At 38.8% G+C, this 22206-nt stretch overlaps 1 protein-coding gene across 5 annotated transcripts in view; it reads left to right on the top strand.

Moving 5' to 3' along the window:
- The window catches only part of SPIRE1 (spire type actin nucleation factor 1), a 124055-nt gene that overhangs the window by 76382 nt on the left and 25467 nt on the right, over nucleotides 1-22206 (top strand). For 3 of the 5 annotated variants that reach the window (XM_052703796.1, XM_052703795.1, XM_052703798.1), the window contains exons 5-9: nucleotides 9784-9867; nucleotides 10549-10713; nucleotides 17307-17393; nucleotides 17766-17895; nucleotides 21659-21700. In XM_052703796.1, the coding sequence (XP_052559756.1) occupies nucleotides 9784-9867; nucleotides 10549-10713; nucleotides 17307-17393; nucleotides 17766-17895; nucleotides 21659-21700 (508 nt within the window). The remainder of the gene's footprint in view (nucleotides 1-9783; nucleotides 9868-10548; nucleotides 10714-17306; nucleotides 17394-17765; nucleotides 17896-21658; nucleotides 21701-22206) is intronic. The other 2 variants (XM_052703799.1, XM_052703797.1) reach the window with 1 other exon arrangement.

The raw sequence follows: 22206 nt of genomic DNA on the forward strand, positions 1-22206 counted from the left end.
ATGCTTCCTGTGTTTACTGCTGGCTTGGTTGTTACTGTTGTCTGAAAGGCCATCCTATGATCCACTTCAGTTAAATGATTTGGCGGAAGAATAACTTTGAGGGTGGGTGGATTTTTCTTGATGATGGTTGATAGTTTTGGTGATCTGATCTGCAGAATAGCTCCATAAATTGTCTCATATTAACACATCATGTTTATTTCATTGGAAAGCCAGCGAGTGGGGGGAAAGGCAGAAAGGTAAGGGTGCTTTTAAAGACTGGCTTCTTCACAAAAGCCAATCTGACAATTACTCTTTTTTAGTAAAAGTCTGAGGGGTTTTCTTCTGTGTAAGGTCCAAATAACCTTTTGAAAAGCAGTGGAAAATCTTACAGGTTGATACAACTATTATGCTTCTCAAAGAGGCTGAGCTGTTTCACCCATGCGTGCATACTCCCACTACTTTGCTTCTGCTGATCCTAGAAAAAGTATGCAGCAAGTAAATAAAAAGTAAAAAATGATAATAAAAAAAGAATCTGTCCTTGTCAAGTTAATGAGCTGAATCAGCTCATTGTTGGGTCAGATGGGCCCCGGAGCAGCACAAGAGAGTTCTGTTGTCACACTGGTGGAAAATGCAACCAGTCAGAGGCATAAGAGGCTGGTGCTGTTCTTCCTGTTCAGAGACATGGCTGAGATGAATCCATCCAATGGGGACACTCCTCCAGTGATATTTTTCTATTGCACAGGGTCAAGTTTCACCTCCATTTGTCCTCCAGTCCTTCTCAAGCTGAAGGCAATTTTTAAACTGAAGCAGTATCATATGCGGATAATTTCGACAGTGTCAGCATGGCTAAAGAGCCACTTGTTTTCTGAAGTGCCTGTGGTACAGTTCATCTGCACTCAATGCAGATAACACCGAGAGCATCTCAGTTCTAAAGCCATCTCCTGAACCTTGACATCATTAATTTCACATCTGAGCATTTGACTGCTCCTTATTGTCCCAACCATTGGATATACTAATTGAATGATGTGTGCTAGAAATGTCTTAACTAACAGCTAGTGCAAAGTCTGTGCTGAGGCTCGAAGATAAGACCCTTTTGGCTTCTTTTTCCCAGTTAGAGAAGTGCATTTCCAGCAGTTATTAAAGATTTCAATGACATTAAGTGGTAATGAGGTGTCTGTATTGCCAATGTTGCAGTGAAATGCTGTGTTTTATAATTATTTCTATTATCTTAAAAACATTTTTTTGTTTGTTTATTAAAATAAGCATAAGGATGTTTTGAATGTGTAGATTATTTAATCATCTTGTAACTGGACATAAAAACCCAACGTCTGATAACACCACAGAACATACTATGAGTTAACTGCAAGGGAAGGGAACCATTTGCCTCTCAAAGGCTCTTAGGGATTGTTTCAAAGCACATTTAGGTCAGAGGAGGTAATCCTTGTAGATGGAATTCTGGCCCTACCGAAACCAATGAGACTTTTATCACTGCACTTCCTGAAGCCAGAATTTTGATCCTTTGATTTAATTTTAGCCTGAATCAGTCTCCCTGTGGGCATAAAAGAAATGAGCAAGAAAATAGTCCAGAAGCAGCTTGTAAGACCATTAATTCCTTTTCTGATGTGCTAGACCCTTGCTTGTAGTTTTTATCCAACTATAGGTTCAGATACAGCATGATTCTTGAAAATAACGTAGCATAAAAAAGAAAAATAGATGAAGCAAATACAAGATGGAATGCTGTAAATCTTGTTATTACCATTTTTAAATAACCTCTATGGTTTATACTTTAGACAGGTAGAAGTCACGTGATCACGGCAGGTTTGTACCACTGAAAACTGCAGTGTTATTGATGCGTTCTTATTCAAATACATGGAAGAATCTTGAATTTTTGTGAGGAATATGGTTAAGCACAATTCAAGTCAATAAATTCCCTTTCATTTTTTAATGGTCATATGGGTAGGGGTATAAAGGAGAGAAATGTATCATACTTAAGTGAGAATATTTTATCATCATCAATTTGTAGTGATTGCAATGATAAGGAATTGGGGAAAAAGAAGTCATATGTATCAGCTTCAATTAAAAAAAAGAACAAATTTATACTGTGTAATATTGTGTCTCTGATACTAAAGATAGCAGGAGTTTTAAACTACTAGTTCATTTTGAAAACTGGGAACTTAATTTGGAGAGCTTCCTTTAGAATCCTTCAAACCTAGACACAGTTGTGGCAATGAGATGAAAATAAAATTAAAAATTCTAAATAGGGGGGAAATCCTCTAAAATGACTTGAAGTAACTTTCCTCTGAATAAAAGCCACTTGGGCTCATACTAGGACAATTGTGTTGTATCTGGAGATCCATTTCCCAGATACAGGAAGCTCACTCTTTTTGCTCAGTAGGCACTTAAACAGCCAACAGAATTTCAGTGGAAGAGGGAGAACTGGTCTGCAGAAATTCAGTCTCCAAGAATGGACTAAATCTGATCTTGTAGTATAGCACAGAATGGGGTCAGCAGCAAAGTATGCTTTGAAACAGGTAGAAAAAAATATTACTGTGATGCTGTTTTCAATTTGCCTCCATACCAACTTGTCAGAATTTTGAAAGTTATTGGCATTTAAGTGGGCTGGATCAGGGACAGGATGTATGGACCTGTAGGATCATGTTTAGTTACCAGCACATCTACCAGGCATCCACGTGTTTCCAGTCTGTCACGTGAACATTGCTATCATCATAGCAAATGGAGCGTAGCTTCAGATAGGGCTTTACTGGCACGCATTTGGGTGAGTGCATTACTCAGAAATGATGAAACAGTGAGTGAGCCATTAATGTCATCTCCATGGATGTCACATAAAATGTTTCAGGCATTTTGTCACATACTTGATATTATTGGATTTCTATTAAAATCCATTTGAATTTTATTTCTGGTGTGATTCTTTGTGTTTAAGGGGTCAGCAGCAGAGATGACTTGCAGACAGGCAGATGACGTTTCCACTTTTAAATAAGAGAATGAAATGTTAGGTCTAATAGTTGTAAAGGGAGGACTCAAACCAGAGATGAGACAGGTATGATACTACCATTGCAATAATTAAATAAAACCAACAGAATAATAGCAATAAAAATGCATATTTCTTCAGAATAAGAGCAGCAAGTCCCAGAGTGGGGTTGAAATTTAGTTCATTAATCTGACCTAACTTTGCATCTTTTTGCAGGGTAAAGGTATTGAATCATGTTAACTGGGTTGGTTTATTTTTCAGCTTCCTGGAAGCATCTGTATGCTGCTCGGGCTCTGCAAAAGTTACCCTGGCTGCAGATGCTCCCTGTGTACCATCTGCTGCCATCCAAAGTGGTCTTTGGATGCGCTAAGATCTACTAACTCCATATCCCGCTGTGCAGACACTTACAGCTGATGTCAAAAATAAGACACAGCTTATTTCTCGCCTCAGGCGGGAAGCTTTTAAAATTGCAGTAAGGAACTTCCTCAAAAAGGGGATTTCCTCATTCTTAGTTTAACAGTGGACAACGCTGTTAAATGGACAGCAAGGTGGAGGAAATTTATGTGTGTGTGAAGGTAGCTTGAATGACTATGAAAATGAATGTAGTCTGAAAGAAAAGATCTGCAAGAAAGACATTGAGGCCCTAGAGTGTGTTCTATGATTATTTTTTTTTCAGAATCATCAAAAAGTCATTGAGATCACCTTTGCTGGCACCTAGTAATAGACAGAACTGAAGGCACAAATGATTGATAGCCATGAGATAAATGTTGTGGAGTATCTGTAAAAGGTCACATATATAAAGATGGCAACAAGTGTGACTCTGAGAGACACAGAGGCTATTTAAGCAAGGAATACAGAAATCGCTGTTATAGACTGGAGTGCAGATCCACTCTGCTGTCTGTGTTGTGAGGCTGATTTATGGAGAGGTTATCTTCCCTAGTCCTCCTTCAACTCCATGTTACAGCTCAGGCTTACTTCCTTCTGAAGGAAATGCTCCACATGTGCTTACTGCCTGAGTGACCAGTAATGCATCCTTGCTGCAAAAAAAGTTTATAGTGTCTAGGGCTGCATTAGGTAAAGTATTGCCAGCAGGCCGAGGGAGGTGATCCTTCTTGTTGGTGAGGCCATGCTGACAGTGCAGAGTCCAGTTCTGGGCTCCCAGTATAAGAGAGACATGGACATACTGAAGAGAGTCCAATGAAGGGCCAGGAAGACAATGAAGGGAAATATATCTACTGTGAGGACAGGATGAGTGAGCTGGGACTGTTCAGCCTGGAGAAGAAGAGGCTCAGGAGGGAATGATATCAATGTCTATAAACTCTGGAAGGGTGGATGCAAAGGGAACAGGTCCAGGCTCTTTTCAGTGGTGCCCAATGCCAGCACAAGAGGCTGGGGCACAAACTGGAGCACAGGAGGTTCCCTCTGAGCAGCAGGGGGGAACCTTCTGTGCTGTGCAGGTGACGGAGCACTGGCACAGGCTGCACAGAGGCTGTGGGGTCTCCTCCTTGGAGGTCTGCAGAAGCCGCCCGGCCGTGGGCCTGGGCACCCTGCTCTGGTAGCCCTGCTGCGGTGGGGCTGGGACTGGGGGATATGAAAAGTACTGCCCACTTCAGCTGTTCTGGGATCTTGTGAGTGGTACCCACCAATACTGATCTCAGCCTGTAGCAGAACTAATCGTTTGTGACTGAGCTGTGAGTGGTAAACACACAACTGGCACAGCTGGTGCTTAAAGGCAGCATGTGATGTGGACAGCAGTTTACTACAGCAAGCATTTTGTAGGTACATGTCTTAATGTGCTACTTGTCTCAAAATTGACACATATCTCCAAATTTCTTGAAATGGAGGCACATCCTGAAGTACAAAGATTAATGTTCCTACCAAATAATTAAAATTTTATATAGTTTTTTAATTGCTCACATCTTCAATTGCAGTGGGAGTTCATTGAAAACTTGTCCATAATTTCATTATGCACGGTATGCCTTTTAATTAACTAAATTGTTAGTAGAATACAGATGAGTCTCCAATCTGTTATTTCTGTACTGCTAAACTCTGCTACCTATGATTTCTATCCTTTCTAATATAAAATCACAATTCTTTCAGTCTGTCTGAATATATTTTAACATTACATATAGGAAAATGTTAATCTGCAAAGCATAATAAAACATGTAATAAAAATTAAATTGTTCCTTTTTTTTTCCCTCTAGCTTCATGCTATGTAAAGGCTCAACTGGAAAACAGTTAATTAAGAAAGTAGATTGTTACTTTTCATTTAACATGGCTATACTGGTGTATTATTGTACAAAATATTGTTACAAAGGTAGTTAGTTAATAGGTACCTAAATAATGTTAATGGATAACTTATTTTGGAAATACAGTCATTAACCAAGTTACTCCTAATAGTCTCATGACTATGAAAGCTGTTAAATACACTTGCTTGGATTATCAGAAAGCTCAGCTGGGGAAACTGATCCACAAACCTTTCTGCTTTTACCTTGATCTGCCTGCACTCCCAGGCTTGCAGTGATTACGCTTCTGCAACTGTGTTGTCATCAATCTTGCGACCACATCACAATTTGTTTGATCCCTCAGTTTTGGAGCCACTGCAATCTTTTTAATGAGGGAAAAGTCTACTTGTTTTATAGTATGTGTGTGTGTTGTGGGCATTGTAATTCAGTGTTTCAAACATTTGGTTGGTTTCTTTTGTTTGTGTTTCCCTCTTTATTAATAGTATGTTAAGCAGTACTGCTGCTTAAGGTCACTACTGCTCTTTCTGGAACCCACACCACTGTTTATGAGAAAATTTGTCTTATTCAGCGATAATCTTAAAATGATATGAAGAATGAGGGAATTTTTTAGAGACTGATGAAACTTCCTTCAGCAATTGTCACCTGAGTTAAAGGAGTTTGGGCATCTTCATAAAGAGCACATTTCTTATGAAGAAAGGCTGAGGGGGCTGCGCTTGTTCAACCTGAAGAAGAGAAGGCAGCAGGGAGCCTCGTTGTAGCCTTTCTGTACTTAAAGGGAGCTTATAAGCAGGAGGGAGACTGACATTTTACATGAGCAGATAGTGAGTGATACAACAAGGGGGGAAAATTTATTTTGGATGTTAGGACGAAGTTTCTTACTTTGAGTGTTGTGGAGTGGTGGAAGAGGTTTGCCAGAGAAGCTGTGGTGCCCCATCCCTGAAGGCACTCAAGGCCAGGTTGGATGGGCCTGGGCAGCTGAGCTAGCAGCCCTGCTGATGCCAAGGCATTGGGGATGGCTGGGCTTTGAGGTCGCTTCCAACCCAAGCCATTCTGTGATTCTGTGAAGTGGAGTAATGCTGCTGGCTGAGCCTTTGGAATTTAAATCAGGATGGATCTTGAATACATAAAAGCAGTTTTTCCCCAAAGACGTGTTACATATTTTTAATTGACACAAAAGGTGGAAGAACACGTTATTAGTTTCCCTAATAGCAGTGTAAGAAGAATCACTTGCATCAGTGACCAAACGAACAAGAATTCATATTCTGGGAACTGCAGGTGGTTGTGTTGTGAGACTGGTGAAAGACAAAATGAAGATCTGCATTCCTGAGAACATCATTTTCAGTAAAACGTCGTGTTTTAGAGCACTTTGTGGAAGCAAGTCCTTGATGCTTTGCTGACAAGTGCCTTACATAAGCTCCCATCTGTCACTAGGCATAGAAGTGCGTGTCCCAAATGGGGGACAAATGTGGGACACAGAGCAGCAGCAAATCAGCTGCCAACTTTTAATAGCACAGGAAGACATTTAAAGAAATTTGGTAATTTTGTTACTAGCATTTATCACACAGTGCAGTTGGAGAAAAAAAAAAGGCCAAATGCTGTAATGGTTTAAAAAAGCCAGAGCTGTTGAAACCCTTGCTGCCTACACATCTAACCCTTATTTCCTGAATGTGTGCCCAGCCTGTAATAGATGAATCAGATCTGTGGTATGGGTCTGAGGTTCTGGGATCATTTAGAAAAACCCTTTTAAGATATTTTTACTTTCTAAAAAGGAAACCCATTTAGGCTTATTGTATTTATTATTCTGTAATGGATTTCCTTAATCCACCCTCCCGTGGGTAAGAACAAATGGACGCAGCAGCTGAGGTTAGTCAAGGGTTTTGGACCAAATGAAGTTTTACAAATGGTCTGTTGTGTTGTAAATGTTTGGTTTCCATAATTTACGACTGCAACGTATTCTGAAACCTACTGATAATGGCAGAGGGTGCTGGAAGGAAATGGTAATATTTCATTTTGTCTAGAAATTTAAACGTAATCGTTTGTCATTGTGGATTTATTCCTTCCTAAGCAGCACCTGACAGATGAAGAAGAATTAGAGAAATTTTCATAAATCCTGACTGTAAGGACAGAGTATTGTTTCTTTTTCTCCTGATTTTCCAAAGCTATCTATATTTTACAGCGATGGAAATTACTTCACAGTTCTCTAATTACTGAATGATGAGCTGCTTTTAGGGGGTCTGAGCTGTTGCGGGTAAGACAGATGTATGCCAGTGACAAAGTGAGTTGTTCTCCCTGCAGGTTTTCCTCCCCAAACAGCTCAGTGTTGGGTGGAGTGGGTGTCTGTGCCCACACTGAGAAGTGCCAGGAGCTCTCAGCTGGATGAGGAGGAGAAGGATTCTAGCCTCAGCAGTAGCCTGTGCTTATGCCAGCTCATTTGTGTTGTACCACTTCTCTTTGGGAGACCTGCTGCATGGATGCTGGGTTTGGCTCTCGTAGCTCCCCAGTGTTTGATAGCCAGCATCACTTACAACTTAGCTTTCTGAAGTAGAAACTCCCCCGTTAGCTATGTTACAGATAAACTAATTAGGTGGTTGCCTTATTTGGAAGATCTTTCAGATGTTTAGGTGTTGAGGTTTGGGTTGTTGGTTTTTTTTCCATTTCTTATTCTTTACTGTGAAGAAAAATATGTTGTAGTCTTTTTAGCTTCATGGAATATTTATGTCAGCCAAAGGCATCAGCCTTTGGGCATAAATCTGCCCAGTTAAGTGTATTGTAGGGAACATCACAGCTGAAGTGGGTAATTGCTGCAGGTCTTGCTAAACAAAGTGAAGGTTAAGCATCTGGAACATGTTAATTTTAAAAAATTAATACGTACCTTCCAGCAGGTACATGGAAAGGAGGAGCAAATCTGACAGCTGTGAGTACATTTGCTGAAGATAATTATTTATTATGATGAAGGAAAAGGAGAAAGCCTTCAAATGATTTTATGGTTTGCAATTTATTAGTAAATGTTAGCCATTCACAAGAAAGCAAATAAATTACAGTTCAAGATACCACCATCCTCAAAATTATTACTTCAGCTTTGGAAATAACACAGAAAAGAAGAAATGCTGGATGGGAAAATATGCATAAATGAGGCTTTTGTGTTACTAGTTCTTACCATTTTTGTTGCTTTTTTTCCCTATGAAAAAGGATTATGGCTTGTAAGTGTTAGACTGAATGCTGTGCACTGCAGCAGAGCCAACACAAGTTTTCATGTGAACAGTCTTTCCCAGCTGGGCATTCTGTGGCAATGCTGCAAGTCATGTCAAAAGATTCCTGGAGTATGTGGTGGTAACTTACTTCTGTAGCATAGGTGATTTATGGGTTTTCTGAGAGTCTTCCTATAAATTATGTATTGTTTTTTATAGCACAGGGGTGGTATTTCTTCTTTGATGTGAAAGCAAGTGTGCTATTCGCTTAAATAAGACAATAAATAATCCATCTGCTGTCTTTCCAAAACCTCCGTGGTGGCTGACTCACTCACATCTCTGTCATCAGCTGTGGCAGATACTTGTTACGTGTACAAGTTAAGCCCTCCTCCAGTGCTTGCATTTCTTCACTGGAAATGAGTACAGCCCAGGAACTACTTGCGGGAAAAAATGTTTTACAAATTATGCTTATTTTTAAGCTTTCTGGAAGCTGAGAGGCTGAATTGAGTCTTGTTTAGGTCCATTAAAAGAAGAACTTGAGTGCTGAACAGCGTGAGGAATGTTTTTAACATACAGATAATGTCTCTATCAGACCTCTGGACTATAGGTTTAGTCTTATATAATAATGAATTTGTTTAATAAAGCAGAAGATTTAACTATCAATTTTAATACATAAGTAACAAGAAAACAGATCAAATTAAACATCGGTAAGGATTTCCTGGAAAATGTTCTGTTAAAGTGGAATGCAATGGAGGATTAGAAATTTGTTTGTAGTGCCGATTCCAGAAAATTTCAATACAGAAGTAAAACAGAAAATAGCATTTTGAGTATGCAGTTATTTGTGAATAGGATCATTCCTCTAAAGTCACTCAAACCACAGATTTAAATCTTTTACTTGCATTTGCCTGTATGCGAGCTTGCCTGTTTGTTCACTGTAACTTTCATTAGTATAAAAGCTTTGTTATTCCCCTTTGCAAACATTTTCCATATTTGCATCATCTTATCTTGTTCGTAAATAGTAATTTTTACTTATAAAACGTCCATTCCCCTGCCTCACTCAAGATTTTAGATTCTGAGTAATAAAACCACGTAATTGTGCTATATGGGCTATTTAATTTCTATGTAAATACAAGTCTGTCACTGTTCTATTTAAAGGATTTCACATAGTTTATTTCTCCTTGTAACTGGTTTCCTGGGAATTCTCATTCTGCACAAATAAGCTGTCTTACATTTGGCAAGTAACAGTACTTTAGTTATGAAGTGTTCCCTTTTCTATTTTGGAGTTTAACAAACTTGCTAGTTTTGAGGGTTTTTTTTCTGTGCATTGCTTTAAAGTATTGCCACAATTTAGTTTATTGGCTAATTTTCTTTTCATTGGCAGAATCTGAAGAAGATTCAAGAAATGGATAAAGAGACAAGTGATGAATCCAGCACAGATCTTGATGAATTAAAGAATGCTGACTGGGTAAGACAATAATTGAATACTGATTCATCATCATCAGTAATTTATAAATCTTCAAAATGCTTAACTAAAATTGTTTATTAAAGTCAATGTTAATTGAAATCCCAATTTCAATCTCCTGTCCACTACCTATTCTTCCTCGTCTCCACCCGTTGCCACTGCTCAAAAATAGGAGGGAAATGCACATGGTAAGCAGAGCAAAAGAAAATTGGGTACAGAGTGTGTTACTTACTAGATCTCAGGATTTGGAGTCTGTTCCACAATTTCTGTGTGAATTGCTGCTAGAAATTTTTTCAGAAATAATGAAGGCCTAAGGGAAACAAAGTTTAGGATTCTATCACTGTTACAGTTCACATCACACTAGTTGTACATCTAGAAACTTTTCTGATGTGCATATGTACTTGAAATGGCAGTTTGGACGCATGTTAGGAGAACTTTGAAATCCTTTTACTATATTCAGTGATGAATATCACTTGAGGTGAGACTGAGGCGCGAAAAAAGTTTTCATAATGGTCATGAGGGTTAAAAATAGGGTTATATAAGATAACAACAAACAGAATGGGGTTTGGTTGATGGGTTAGAGTGATACAGTTGAATATATTTGGTGGTGTCCTGAAAGGGGAATGAGCAACAATCTGGGTTGGTGTGCAAGCATTAAATATAATTTTGCTCTCTTCTCTTCAGGCTCGTTTTTGGGTACAGGTGATGCGGGATTTACGAAACGGTGTCAAACTCAAGAAAGTCCAAGAGCGTCAATACAACCCACTCCCCATAGAATATCAGCTCACACCATATGAAATGCTGATGGATGATATTAGATCCAAACGATATACCTTAAGAAAGGTCATGGTGAGTCACGAGCATTACGAGAATTTGTCAAATCTGAAATGTTACTTGATTTTTTACTTTCTTTTTTCATTTCTTCATTTAGATAGCATTGATCGTGGGTTTTATATGGCATCTTAAATCTGCGTAGTATATTGATGAGAAAAATGTGAAAGTAACAAATGAGTGTTTCGTTTTCCATATGGCAGGCAGTTAAAATTTTGAAAGACGTTCTTATCACATGCTTGAACAAAATATTCCTGTTGGTTTTATGATAACTGTAGTAATCATACCAAGAGAACTGTCACACTAAGATATTGTTTTAGGCTTCTGCTGGGGAGAACATTTTTGTTGAGATGCAACCTAATTTACGCAATATAAATATGGCATTCCAGAATGTAAAGTGCTCTCTTGTTATTACATGAGTGATAGGTACTGTGATGGAAAAGGAAAACATACAGTGTTTTAAAACTTAAATTGCTATGATCTGCTAATAATTTTCAAGGAGTGCATTCTGTAAAACATTTTAACTCTTCAATTTGTAGAAGTACAGCTCAATTATTTTCAGCATATCCTACCTGAAAAAAAACAATGCTTGAGCAAATTGGAGAGGATTGATGAGCCTCCTCCTAGATCCTCAAAAAGGTACATGTAAGATTGACCTGAGGAACTCTTCTCATCAGGACTCATTTGATATCTACTGGCATCTCCCAGTTCTTTTGGTTTCTATTGTGTTCAACATTAAGATGTTCTTCCTGATAATGCAGCAAGTGACTTAAAGCGACTTAAAGCGACTTAAAGTGACTTAGTGACTTATCCTTACTAGGACATTTAAAATCCTTTTGTCAAAGGCATGTATTTGGTCAATATCAATATTCATGCCCTGCACTCACTATCTATGCCTGTTATTAGTTAGAGAGGAAGCATATTGTTAGAATATCCAATATTCATCTATATTTGCATTCCTGAAAAAAAGGTGACAAAACTTTTGCTAGTGAGAAAGCCATGTTTCCAGAAGAAAAATTCAGAGATGAAAGAAGCAGCAAGCATGTAGTTCTGTTAAAGATCACTAGAGAAAATAACAAAGAAGGAAAAAGTTGGAACTATGACATGGAGAATAAATAAATGAATCCTGTTACAGTGTAAGTGCCTTTTGTTGTATGAGGTGAAAGTATTTTCCTAATCAAGGTCTGAATTTAGGCAATCAAGTTTTTGTCTGCAGCAGTTTTTCTGGAGCAATTTTCTTTTAAGTCATTAGGTTAAAATACACACCCAGGAATGATGTCCATCTATCTTTACGCTAACAATTTAGAAAGTAAATCTGCTCGCACTGCCCACTGCAAAAGAACAGTTCCCTCAGCTCCTTAATTACTGTATGCAATCAGGATAGTAGCTGTGTTTGAATGGGAACCCCTGGGTCATCTATTCTTGCTTTTGGCATGCTGGGCTTTAATTCATCTGTTCAGCAGGATCCTGCCTCTTCTGAGGAGATTTTCTTCATTATCTAGTAGGTCTTGGAGGCACAGCTGCTCCCCTGTTTATCCAGGCTCTCACTGTAGATGAAATCCTTGCAAGCATCTATTTTTGTCCTTCTGTCTTGCCTTCTAGGTAGATCCAAATTGACCTCTGGGCACAAACATGAATTGAGATTCCAATCAGCTGCAGGTACAGGACCTGTAGTGTTGTCTCTGAAGCAATTGCTGCCTTGGTCTAACAACTGCTAGTGACTTGCCATTAGAAAAACAGCTTCTTTCTTATTATAAGCTGTCCAACCTATAATCTGGATTCTGCTGCAGGGTGTGCAGCAGAATGTGCAAAGCACGCGCAATAATAATGCAGTTTGATATGATATGTGTGGAGCCTGAAGGATTTGTACAGAATTACAATTTTGGTTAGATGTCATAAATACAACATCTTTTAGCTGACTGCTGTGGGTTAGAACTAATTATATATATTCCCATTGGAGGAGACTGTCACGCTTCTTGAAAAAAAGGAAAAAATGACAAGAACCCCAAATCTGAATTTTAAAGCAGCCTGGGAAGGATGGATTACATTTCTTTCTATCAGTCAAAACAGAGGTTTGGCATAATTTTTATTAGGAACATTTTTTAATTTTCACTTACGGGTACTATTTTTAGAATTGATAGCTTGTGAAAATGCATGCTGCTAATGATAACAAGAGGTAGATCATTTTAAAGTAAATAAAATGTAACATGAATTCTTTTCTCTTTATGAACATAAGGCTGTGTTAAAGACTAGCATGATCTGTCCCTGGCTGCTCAGTAATCAGGAAAGGAACTGTTATTCCTGCAAGGTGCATTGCTTAGGAACTATTTTGATGTTTCAGATTGTCAGCAGTTGTTATCAGATGCCAATAATTGGAGCTGTTGTTTCTCATAAGTGATCTGTGATAGAGCAGTTATTCAAAATGTCTTGAAGATGTAAAACATCAAATTCTGGACTTTTTGCAAATAATTGGTGTAAGTAATTTCAGTGACCTCTACATTTCTGTTTCAGTACATATGAAAATAATTTCAGATTCATCATCTCTGTCATTCTGGTGCAAGAGTCATTGTTTCTGTGGTTGTCACAGGAACAGGATTACTTTCATCCCAGCATTTTTTGTAATCTTTGCATGTGTACCTGAACAGCTTTAATAGATTTTTTTTTCTCCTACGGAGCTCTCACTGACAGCAAGTTAGAATTGCAAAACAGTTGGCAGAGTCTTGGCTATTGGGAAATTTGAATTACTCTGACAAATTTATTTTTTCTTTTCCAACGCCTATGTGTAAATCTGCAGCTTTTAGTTTCTCCTCCATTCACAGTGAGTTCTCCTTCCTGCCCACCTCCCCTCTCCAAGATGTGAGTTGCCCATTCTGTTTCTTGAGCAGTAGGCAGTTCTTACGTTAGTTTTTCAGTACATGGTTCTGAGGTACCTTCTACATAGTATCCAAACATATTGTTATTGCTTAATAATTAAATTCTTAAATTATGGTGCTCATATCTCAGTATTAGAGCTTTCCACAAATGTCTTTGATACAGTAGGATTAGCTTGACTATTTTACTGAAGGTGAACTTAGGCTTGTACACTTAAGTTATTGCTGTCAAAAATATCCAGCCATTTAGATGTCTAATCTGGGAATCCTCCGGCGTGGTTGTTCGGGTAGTATCAACATAAAATATTTATTTCATTATAGTATTCAAAATCTCACAGTGTTTAAATTAACTGCAGTAACAGTTATAAATGAAATTTCAGACATTTCAAGTGGACGTGATGGATGTGAGGAGGCCATCATCAGGGACAACTCCAGCCAACGTGTCCAGTTGGGCATTACTGTGGCTGTTGTTTTGTAGTCAGAACTGTCTTTAGTGAGTGGTGTTCAGGTGCTCTAAGCAGGGAACCATCCCTTTGTCATTCTTTGCCTTTGTCACACGCTTCTGCAGAAGTTTAGGAGGTGTCCTAGGTACAGCAGTGAGCATTTTGAGGTATTTATTTAAATATTAGTTTGCAGTTGGGGCTGTTGGAATCTGACAGAAAGAATCTTGCATCTATTTTGCATCTGTGCAATGTAGTCTGATTAGACTTTAATTGGGCCATGAATTTTAATTAATTAATTAAAAGTAAAAGATGCATGTTAAATTGCTCATTACAAGAAGAGTTAGTTTGAGTGAAGAGATAGATCTAATGTGGACAGAGAAGATAAAAGCTCCCCTTCAGTATCTTTCCCATCAGCATCTTTTCAGGGGCAGAGGAGGAGAAGGGAGATTCTGCCCTTGATGCTCTCGGGTTGTTGGCTCATGCAACCAGTAAACATCCACTTGCTTTGCCACCAGCTTCCTCCACGTCCTGCGAAAATCACTTAAGCAGAAGTTATTTTTCTCCTTTTCCAATCGAATGGGAATACTGCTACTAATTGCACTCTCATGGCATTAAGTCAGTGCATACAGCGCCCTGAGGTGAAAGGCTCAGAGCCATGTATTATTTATTTCCTAGTATGATGTGCAGAGAGTTGTTCCCCAAGGCTGACGTGAGATTATCAGCGTACAAAATGACTGTTCTGATGGTAATAACTCTCAACTTAAGCTATCAACTTTGACATCTGATGAACAGTAACCTGGGGATGAGAGACTTAGCATTTCATTAAGAATCTGCTGTCCTTGAAGAGTTGCTCAGTCTTTAAACAGAGGAAATCAATCACATCACTTAAATTAAGTTCTCCTTATCATAAAATATCTAATCGCCACTTAATATAAATCTTTTTCATTTTAATTTTACTGTTTCTGGGAAGATGACATGTTGCATGGTTTAGCAGCTTGGTTTTCTGTGGCAGACGGTAGTTCCCACGAAGGGAGCTTGTAGCATGAGTGGGGGAACATTGGACCGTGTCTGGGGTAGGATAGCTCCAGAAAGGGTGTCCAAGAAAGCAATGAAGCAATGCAGGCGGACTCTGCACTCAATTCCTTGTGAGGGAAAGGATGAATCTTCAAAGGGAGGCTGTCACTTCCTCAGCCTATACACTGGGCATGTCTTGGGTCAGCAGATCTGGTGTGGAAGCTGCGTGGCATTGGTGAGGTTTACTTAGGGTTCACTCAGATGACCATATGGGAATTTAAACTCATTTTTCTGACTGCAGCAGTTAAGAGAGTTTTATCTCTACTAAAGAAAGTCAAACCATCTGGCTCATCTAAAAAAAAATGATAAAGTGATGAAATTTGGGACACTTAGTCTAAGGAAGATAGTATTATAGGAATTTCTGTCAAACTGAAGAGTGAGTCTGTTAGTCAGGTACTGTATAGTAATGGAAGGTGCCAGAAATATGTGTGGCATGGGATGTTCTCTCATCCCTGATAGGGTGCTTGGACACTATGCTATATAAAGACTGAACCTGACAAATGTTTTTTTTAAGTAAACCCATACCATTATTTCTAGCTTATAGTTTATACCTTCAGAAGATACAAAAATCTGTTGCCTTGTTTTATATCCTGTTGTGTATGTAGTGAATTGCTGTCTCCTGTGATGAGCTGTATGTGGTCTTACTCCTAAATGAGGTATGTGAGGAAAAAATGTCTGTCTCTTCAGAAAAATATGAGTGAATGAGAACACTTTCCACACATCCTCTCTTCTGGTCTCTTATCTGTACTTCAGTGCCATAGCATTCTAGTTAATTTACTTTGTAGACATATTGGCAAACTCCACTTTACTCTTGACTAATATTTTAATGTGCACACTGAGAGGCAGACATGAAACATGTCCAGAGGATCTGTTTCTTACTGGGATATCCACACCAGGTCAGTTTCTCATGTCCAGAACAGCAGAGAAATTTGGTAAGCACAAAAAACAAAGGAGCTTATTTTTCATACATTGCTAAAACCGAATAATACAATCACATAATGGCTTTGATCAGAAGGGACCTTAAAGCCATCCCCAACCCCCTGCCATCAGCAGGGCTGCCCCCCAGCAGCTCAGCTGCCCGGGGCCGCATCCAACCTGGCCTTGAGCACCTCCAGGGATGGGGCACCACAGCTTCTCTGGGCAGCTGTGCCAGTGCCTCACCACCCCTTCAGTAAAGAATTTCTTCCTAGCATCTAACCTAAATCTCCTCTTTTTTAGTTTAAAGCCATTCCTCAATGTCCTGTCACTATAAGAATGTGCAAAAAGTCAGCCTCCCTCATCTTTATAAACTCCCTTTAAATACCTGAAGGCCACAGTGCAATCTCCCCAGAGCCTTCTCTTCTCTAGGTTAAACAAGCTTAGCTCCCTCAATCTTTTTTTATAACAGAGATGCTCCAGCCCCCTGATCATCCTCGCAGCGCTCTAGACACAACAACTCCACATCTTTCTTTTGTTGGAGGCTGGGACTGGATACAGTACTCCAGGTACTCACAAGGGCAGAGCGGTGGGACAATCCCCTCCCTCTTCCTTCTGCCACCTCTCTTTTGATTCAGCCCAGGATACTGCTGGCCTTTCAGGCTCCAAGCACACACTGCTGACTCATGTCCAGCTTTTTGTCCACCAGGCTCCCAGGTCTGCAGGGCTGCTCTCTATGAGTTCTTCTCTCATTCTGCATACATATCTGGGACTGTCATGATTGCACTCTGATGCAATCTTTGTTTTCATAGTAAAGCTTGGGAGATGATAAAGAGATCAAGAAAACTTCTTGAAGAGCATCAGAATCTAAGAACTGAGGGTTAGAGACTGTGCAGTGGTTGTCAGAGAGTCATGGCTCAAATACATGTTCCTAAAAAATGTTGGTGCCTTTTCCTCCAAACGAGACACAAGCTTTGTCTTCATTCTCCTGCAGCTGTGATTGCAGTCCTGATATTTAATTCCATCATTTCAAAATCATAAGTATTACTGATGCTGCTGCAACTCTTGTTATTCCATAGCTACAACTACAGCTATCTACAAAGCTGAAAAGCTGTGATCTAATAAGACTTTTCTCACCTCTGTTCTGCGTATGGATTATTGTGCTGTTAAAACTGGTGGATTTTTATGTCTGGTGCAGGTGTCTCTGCAGGCTCTGTCATGGATGTCCTGAGTTTTCAGTCTCATCATCTGTGCAAATATGAATGCAAGACATGAAAATCTACCTTTTTTTTCACTTTCTCCTTTCCAGGTCAACGGGGACATTCCACCTCGATTAAAAAAGAGTGCCCATGAAATAATCCTGGATTTCATCCGATCACGACCTCCATTAAATCCTGTATGTAATCCAGCATTCTTTTCTAACGAAAATGTGGCTTTGTAAAGGATGTCTGTCCAGGGAATATGTTAAAAATAGTTTCCGACATGGGCTTTCAGGAATACTGAATCGTGTACGTAAAATGCGGTCTCTTAAAGAGCAGTGTGTTATAACCTTGCACCAACCAGCAGCTGCTCCTGTCGGCGGCCCTTTATCTCTAAGTCAGAAAAAAATACAATTCTCTTTCCAGTTTCTGTGAGTTTTTCAAAAGAGTTCACATAAAATCATAAAATAAAATGCCACTTTTTTTTTTAATTAGGAAAAAAAAAATCATGACATATACTTTTGAGGAAGCGCTGTTTTATGTAAATATAATTGTCTTTGTCTTCCAAGGCCTCTGCAAGAAAACTGAAACCAACCCCACCACGGCCACGTAGCCTTCACGAGAGGATACTGGAGGAAATCAAGGCTGAGAGGAAGCTGCGTCCAGTCTCACCAGATGAGATAAGGCGTAGCAGGCTGGGTAAGCACACAGCGAGTTTTTACCAGCAACTTTCACAGAAAACTTTCCACATAAGAAGCACCAATATCTGTGTAGCAATATCTGTGTAGATGTCACTGAAGATAAAAATAACTCTTGTCCTTTCAGAATAAAGAACCAAAAGACTTTTCTAGAGCTGTATAGTCTTCGTACTAGATTATTTTTAAAAATAGGGTACTGTATGTTCAGCTTGATCCCATTGTGTTTGTGATATGTTAGATAAATGGAATACCATTATAATGCTTGTTGGATATGAGAGTTCATGTTAGATTTGATCAGAATGGAATGGATGCTGGTTCTCCCTGGTGCAGTATTCCTTACATATCTTTAAGTATTCTTTACATGTCTGTTTTCAATTAATTTTTTTCTCTTTGTTTCCTGTTATTAGCATCATCAATTTTCCTCACTCCAGTTGAAAATCTGCTTTTATTTGTTTGCTGAAAGTATTGCTTCTATTTTAAATGTAAATCTTTGTTTTGTTTTATAAGTTACTGAGCATGTTGTTGTGTATTTTCAGTGGACAAACAATTAAGACTTGTTCTGCAAAGCCGTTCATTTCTGCCATGTGCATTCAACACCCTATTACAAAATACAAATACTACACTTTCCAACAACCATCCATTTGCACTAGTTCAGTGGTTCTGACATTGACAAAAGCATGACAAATGCAGCCTTACGTTGTGACATACTTTATAAGCTCGATATTTAACTGCATTAGTAAAACTGATCTAGCTGGATTTTTGAAGAGCGAAAGTGGCATCTAATGGTTGAAAAAGCATGAAATAATCCACGTACGCAGAATATTTGTGCCTGCCACATGTGCTTAAAGGCACTGATCCACATTCAAGTGGATTGCAGCAACCCATTGTCTCTGAAGAAAAACAGTTCCATTAGTCATTTCGTGCATTGTTCTTTTGAAGTGCTTGGTAGAGTTCAGTGAATTCTTGGGTGCAATCTTAAATGCATGATGTTTTGAATTTCATTTGGGCCTTCTAGCTTCTGCTTTGTACTCAATTAAAGCTTCTGTATCAACCAATGTTCCTAATAGCTATAGACATTTTTCCAAATGTAGGGAGCTTGTAAAACCATGGAACGATTCTTTGCTTTTCTTTTCAACATTTAACTTCAGTATTTTACATGTTCTACATGCCTTGACAGGGGCAACAAATCTGATTTATGTATTTATACTTTGCAGTTTTTTAACAGATATTAATTACTTCAAACCCATTTAGTAAACAGTTCCTAAAGCAGTCTTGGATTTTGGAATGTTATTGGTTGGGACTTTTGAGTTGATTTCAGAATATGTCCTCCAGTGAGGAGTTCCTGTCTTCCACTGGTTCTTCTCCTTTTACAAAAGAAGGAATTCTTTAAGTTTTGGGACTGTGGTAACATCCCTTCAGTCCAATGAATATTACTGGAGGTGTAAAAAGAGATGCATGTGAATTTTACTTTCCAAACATAGTTATGAAGATTTTATTATTTTAATGTGAAATCATATAAATGATTAATTTGCTCTTGGCATAGGAAAGGAAAAAAGTACAAAGAACTTGAAAATAATTGTTATTTTGTTGAATTGTAAGGTTTGGGTTTTTGTCACACTGAAATTATTGTTTTGCCCAAAGTTCTTAGAATAAAATATGTTCCTGCAGAGTTGAGGATGAAATAGTGCTGGTGACCTTCTATATGGTTCAAATAGACCTGCTGTAGTTTAGGTGGTGATTAAATGTAATTTAGTGTAGCAAAATGTTAGGCAAAAAGATTTAAGGATTACAAATCTAAGTAGAAACACAATTGGGACGCTTACACCATCTGGACAGAAATATTTGTTGATATTAAAAAGACAGAAACGGAGCATTAGAGTGAAATATGTGGGAGTATATGGTACTTTCCACATTTCCTGAAGTTATTTGTTGTTCACTTTAAAGCAGTCAAGCACATTCCCTCATTTGAGTACTAGGGGAAGAGGGCTGTACTCTGCAGTTCCTCCTCTGCAATATCAGTGGACCCGTGGCATATGCTTCCCAGCAGCCACAGGCTTTGCTGCCTTGCTCTGCACAGCACAGGTAAGAATCTTCTCCATCATGAATTGCCACTGAGCAAAGAGAGCACGTGGAACAAAGTGCCAGCCTCCAAGCCATGCTTATGGGCTGCAGTTGGTCCAGGGCTAGCCAAGGTTGAGCTAAAACTTCTTTGGGAATGATAATTTAATCCTGATAGCTGCAGTTACAAATGGCGACTAGGGAGAGGAATCTGAGTGATTTTTTGAATGGCATTATCACATCATCAGAGTAAACTATCAAGACAAAGACAGTTTTGTGGTGCCCTTCGAATTGAAATTTAGATTTATGACTTCAGCAAGTTGAGCTCATGGAGCTTGGAGAAAACTTTATTTCATACACATTTTATCAGCCTTCTTTTAGGACTCCGCATTAGGTGATAAAACCCTTATGCTTTAAAATGTATTTGCCTTTAAGTTACCTTTGGACAGCAAATTAGATGCTTCTTCTGTGACTGCTGTCTGTGGCTGATGTTGTCTTGGTGATGAACTACGGGAAAAATGCCCTGACTCCTTAGTTTGGATCAGCGTCAGCCACCTACTGTGTTCCCTGCCTAAATTTACACTTGTGAGCAAAGGTTGTCCCAGCGCAACCTTTTTTCAACATGTTTTAACGCAGCAGTGCCTGACAGACCCTTCGTGCTGCCGTGCGTGTTTGTCATCCACAAGTATCAAAGATAAGCTGACGGCAGTTTTGATGTGTTCTGGTACATTCTTGTAGCTGGGCCTGGCCTGCTTATCTACATCAGTGTAGTGAAATTTTGGTTTCAGTTGAGAATAGATCGAGTGCCTACTCCCTGAATGACGCTGTGTAACTTGAAATGGAGGTAGGCTGAGCACAGCAGTAGTTTGTGTGCGTTTGGGGCTGGGACTGCAGTCAGACCAAAGGGCCAGGAAGGCTCAACAGCTGTGCCATGTGATTTTCTTGTATCCAGAGATTGTAATTTCATGTGCGATTTTTTGTTATTAAGCTGACAAGGAACAAAGCTATTGGTTACGTAAACGTTCCAGAAATAAAGAACATCTGACCGTTTCTTATCAAGGAATAAAATGGCTGAAAGCACCCAGGAAAACATGGATGCATTTTAAAGGCTAAATCCACCTAATGTTTTTAAAAGGACAAAAATCAGCACAAATCACACTACTAGGCCTTTTTTTTTCTTTCCTATTCAAGGAAACAACTGCTCAAGCTGAACTTGAGTGTCCCTCTTTATTAGTTTAATTATAATCATTGGAGATTACGCTCAAAAAAATTAGAAATATTTATTTCAGGTCACTGAAACCTGTGTGAAATGTGGCTTTTTTCAGCTCTTTCTTTCTCTCCTGTCTCTCTTTTTCTCTCTCCTTTCTTTCTTTCATAGCATTTTGGTTGAAAAATACTGTGGTACTAAGATACTTGCTTCTTGTTTTGGTATTTGATATTAATTTTGATACTAATTCCAAAAATCTGGTTCTACAGTTATACAAGCATTCTTATTCTTGCTCTTTTTGCAAGTCCAACTTAATGTTGCTGTAGTTTTCAGACTTGAAGCTTTACTACAGTAAAGCAATACTGTCTGATACATTTTGGATTTAGGCAACAGAATCCAAAATGCCAGTAGTGGAATTAAATCTTTGGTTTTCATTACCCCTCTGCTTTTCTAACAGCTGAATCATTTTCTTTTTGTTGTTTTTATTTCTTCTTTACAGCAATGCGGCCACTTAGCATGTCTTACAGTTTTGACTTGTCAGGTAAAAAGGTGCAGCAACACCTGACGTGGTCATTGTGCTTATTGTGAAATTTGTTCCATCTGTTTGTTGAATTCCCATGTAAGAAAGAAACTTGAAGGGATTCTTCCAAGGTATGGTCAGTAAAAATAAAAATTAAGATTAATTACTTGTGTTAATACCTGCATTTCCTCTGCTGTGAAAGTATACCTAGGAACAGGAAACAGCTGTATTTCATCTGAAGTAAAGTGTTGGCATTCTATTTAAATGAATAACCTTCCTAAGGTAGCCTGGAGCTATTCCAGATTCTAAAAAGAATTCACTCTCACCTTCAAGTTCGGATTGCTTATTATTTATTAATCTGACCTTGGTGTCTTTACCGGCACTTTCTGACTAGGTTGTTTTCTGCAAGATTTCATTTCTCATGAGCACCCAAAAACTATTTTGAACTCTTCTGCCTTTCTAAATTTAATGAACTACACCACTAATCTGGAAAGGATCTGTCAATTGTACCAAGTATTTTAAAGTAA

Source organism: Tympanuchus pallidicinctus, unplaced genomic scaffold (genome assembly GCF_026119805.1).
Source record: "Tympanuchus pallidicinctus isolate F22 unplaced genomic scaffold, pur_lepc_1.0 scaffold5, whole genome shotgun sequence".
Classification (NCBI taxonomy): domain Eukaryota; kingdom Metazoa; phylum Chordata; class Aves; order Galliformes; family Phasianidae; genus Tympanuchus; species Tympanuchus pallidicinctus.